Genomic DNA, 3,343 nt, shown 5'->3' on the forward strand with positions numbered 1-3,343 from the left:
GAAGATCTGAGATTATCTTGTCCTCTAGAAGCTCCAGGAGTTTGTGATTCTCGGTGAGTCAGTAGTCGGAGATTTCAGTACAGGTCGACATTGTGAGGCGAGTTCTTCTCACTATCTCAACAGGGTCTAAGGCACCAAGGCCAACCCTTTTGGATTGTATCCTGGTTATAGGATGATGCTATGTTTAGTGATCTGTTAGATCGATATCATGATATATAAGATGATGATATGATTAGTGATTTGTAGATCTGGATGACTGTCTGTACATGCTAGCTAGCGTATGATATTTATGTGTTGATTGTGTGATTGCGGGTGGGTTGAGGCGGTCCTGCTTCGTGCTCTAGGCCAACAGACCAAGGGTGGCCCGGATAGACTGAAGGCCCATCGGGGAGTACCAGTCAGGCCGAAGGCCCGGAGAACGGTTCAGACAGGCTGAAGGCCCGGTAGGGCGGACCAGACATGCTGAAGGTTCTGAGAGTGGGTCAGATAGACTGAAGGCCCGGTGAGGGCGGTCCAGTCATACTGAAGACTCTATATGCATGCTGTTTATTATGATATTGTTCTGAATTGTATGTCGTTGGTATTTTGGGGGAACTCACTAAGCTTCGGGCTTACAGTTATTGATCTTGTTTCAGGTACTTCGGATGATCGTGGAAAGGCGAAGGCTTGATCGTGCACCTCCTCACATTTTATGACTTTGATTTCTGGGATTCTCTGATATGAAACTATTTTGAAAACATTTTCTAATAACTAATGATTTTTGGATGTTTGAAAAAGTTTTAAATTTACATGAATTTTATGGATGTTACAATCCAAAATGGGGTTTTAATAAGAGTTAAATAGATGATGACTATGATTGAATAGAAGTTTAATGAAGTGTGAGTGATAACATGGAAGAGAGTTGCATGATCATTCAGTGGTTCAATGGATTTAATCTTTTCTTTTTTAATTAAATTTCAAATCAAATATAGAAATCTTATACTTTAAGTTTATATATTAGGCTCAAAAATATAAAATTTTGGCTATGACCCTCCCTGGTCACCAATTTTTATACATATTATATTTTCGGCCCCAAATCAAAGGTTGAAGCTCTGGCCGTTGGAAAAAAAAAACATACAAAATTAATACACTTTCAAAAAATATGAAAATAGATGCAATTTATAATCACCTTAAATCAAGTGTTTTGATTTATTTTGTGGAGAGCATATTATTGAATTAGCAGTTTATGATTTATACTAGTAATTTATAATCAAATAAAAAAATTGCATTTTGAAATATGAAAATAGATGCAATTTGCGACTTGCCATTAAAATTAAGATCATGCAAAGATAAGCAAAATTTGAAAGGTTTTAAGGTCTTATTACTCTTGCACTATTATACAACTCTTGTTACATCCTTTATTAATTATTCAAACCCTAAAGTCAGTGCAGAGACTTTCACTTAAGCCGAAGCCCTCCCCTGGCTCCTAGAATAAGAGCTGGGGCTAAGCAAAAGCGACTCCTGCTGGCTGAACTTCAGCTTCTGAGCGTCGTTTCTTGACAACTGATACGCATTCGCCACCACATCCACCGGCATGCTCCTGATGGCCGATACACGACCAGCAAGATTAGCTATCATAGCGTTGTCATTGGTCTTGAAAGAAATCCACCTCGATCCTTGTTGACCGGCTCTCTTGATCACTGCAAAGTTTTGTGGGATCACCACCACCTGTCCTTCCCTGAGCTCATCGTCGAAAACTGACTCCCCTGCGTTGTTCACGATCTGTATCCTCAAGTTTCCGTCGGTGATGTACACAAGACTGTGGGCGTTTAATGTCCAGTGTGGTGCCTGAATTGCATTCGGGTGGAGTTCGCCTCTCTCGGCGCTGAGTTGAAGTTGCCGGAGAACGGGGAATTTGAAGCTGTTGAGGTTTGAAATCCTGCCGGCTTGTGGGTTTACGAAGTCGGCGTGGGTGGGGTTATCGATGTTCTCGCTTAGCTTCAAGCTGCAAATGGTTTCTTCAAAACCGTTGCTCCGTCCACCTTGACGTCCACCCTGTTGTTCTCGTTCTTGCTGTTGTCTGGTTTGCGGTGGCCTGATGATTTGAAGATCTTGTTCGACGTTAACGATGTGACCTCTTTGGTCTCTTTGTCCTTGAAGCTTCTCAGCAGTCTCCCTGTCAACGTTGAATGCTTCTGCTAAGAACTCCACATCGAAACCGTTGAAGATATTGCCAGCATTGCGGTAGGGCTGCTCCTGCTGGCTCTGACCTTGTTGTCTGCGTGGTTGTCTCTGACCTTGTTGTTGTTCGCTTTGACCTTGAGGATTCCCGGCGAGGAAGAATCTCTGAAACATTTAATTTAGTTAGTTCTAAAATTGGTAATTAATAGTTTTGATGTAACGTAATTTATCTACCCTGTGGTTTTGATCAAGCTGGTTAGCGCTGTTCTGAGTGTCGAAGAAGACTACAGCAACAAGTTCTGTCTCGCCGTCGTTATAAATCCAGTGAGCTGTTCCGGCGGGAATGGCAACAACATCTCCCTGGTTCAAGTTCCGTACTTTCTGGTGGCGATCTTGTAACCCTTCAAACTTCTGTCCTCTGCGTTCGCTCTGACCGGAAAACTGTTGTTCCTGAGAATATTCATAGGTTTCTGGACATCCCGGCAATATAACCCCATGAACACCTCTACCTGTACAGATCAGATGAACGAGTCAACAACCCATGAATTCCTATTCTTGAAGTAATTCAAAGTCTGGAAAGGAAAAATAAAACACCTTTTTCGATGAAGGACAAGAGAGGGGCGTTGACGTAGGATGGCAAGAGAAGTCCACCAGGTTGAATCCGGTGTCGGAGAAACTCAACGCCGGCACACTGGAACTGCTTCTCATCGGCGTTCCAGAACTCAGTGACTCCAGCTTCGGCTTGGATCCTATCGTACGGCTCAAGAGCATCGATTCTTCCAATCTGGCACTGGTTTTGCGGCAGCTGCTGCTGCTTCTGCTGTTGTTGCTGGTGGCGGGCGAGGCAGGTGGAGAATAGTAGGAGGAATGAGAGAATCAAAGAAGCTTTGGACGCCATTGATGAAGGTGTGGCGAATGGAGGGTGTGTGGCGAACTGAGAGCAAGAGGTAGGTTTTTATGGAGGAAGAAGGTGAAGGAGGGAGTGACATGTAAGAGATGATTGGCATGGAAAGAAGAACACATGGAAGTAAGAGAGTATACATGTGTACAAGAGACTGAATGGAGATCCATCGCAAGAGTGATGAACAATCACTCACAAAGTAAGCTAGATACATTTAAATAATATTTCTTAATTTTCTTTAGTTTAAAATAGCTTTTTAGAAAGTGATTATCCACGCTCCGA

The 3,343-nt window shown here is 42.8% G+C and overlaps 1 protein-coding gene across 1 annotated transcript; it reads right to left on the minus strand.

Moving 5' to 3' along the window:
* Positions 1 to 1,334: 1,334 nt before the first annotated feature.
* On the minus strand, positions 1,335 to 3,058 carry LOC145116131 (11S globulin seed storage protein G3-like). Its single transcript, XM_079052486.1, has 3 exons — positions 2,755 to 3,058; positions 2,395 to 2,669; positions 1,335 to 2,325 (listed from the first exon to the last, which is right to left on the minus strand). The coding sequence occupies exons 1-3, from the start codon at positions 3,056 to 3,058 to the stop codon at positions 1,441 to 1,443; spliced, it is 1,464 nt and encodes a 487-aa protein (XP_078908612.1). The 3' UTR covers positions 1,335 to 1,440.
* Positions 3,059 to 3,343: the final 285 nt, after the last annotated feature.

Source organism: Lactuca virosa, chromosome 5 (genome assembly GCF_052849685.1).
Source record: "Lactuca virosa cultivar CGN04683 chromosome 5, Lactuca_virosa_CGN04683_v6, whole genome shotgun sequence".
In the NCBI taxonomy this organism is placed as follows: domain Eukaryota; kingdom Viridiplantae; phylum Streptophyta; class Magnoliopsida; order Asterales; family Asteraceae; genus Lactuca; species Lactuca virosa.

What these genes read in the sequence shown, in the direction of transcription:
- LOC145116131 (XM_079052486.1), bottom strand. Translation starts at nt 3,058, where the DNA reads ATGGCGTCCAAAGCTTCTTTGATTCTCTCATTCCTCCTACTATTCTCC. An exon ending in CTTGTCCTTCATCGAAAAAG is followed by an intron (nt 2,670 to 2,754) that starts GTGTTTTATTTT and finishes TGATCTGTACAG; the next exon opens with GTAGAGGTGTTCATGGGGTT. An exon ending in AGCTTGATCAAAACCACAGG is followed by an intron (nt 2,326 to 2,394) that starts GTAGATAAATTA and finishes TAAATGTTTCAG; the next exon opens with AGATTCTTCCTCGCCGGGAA.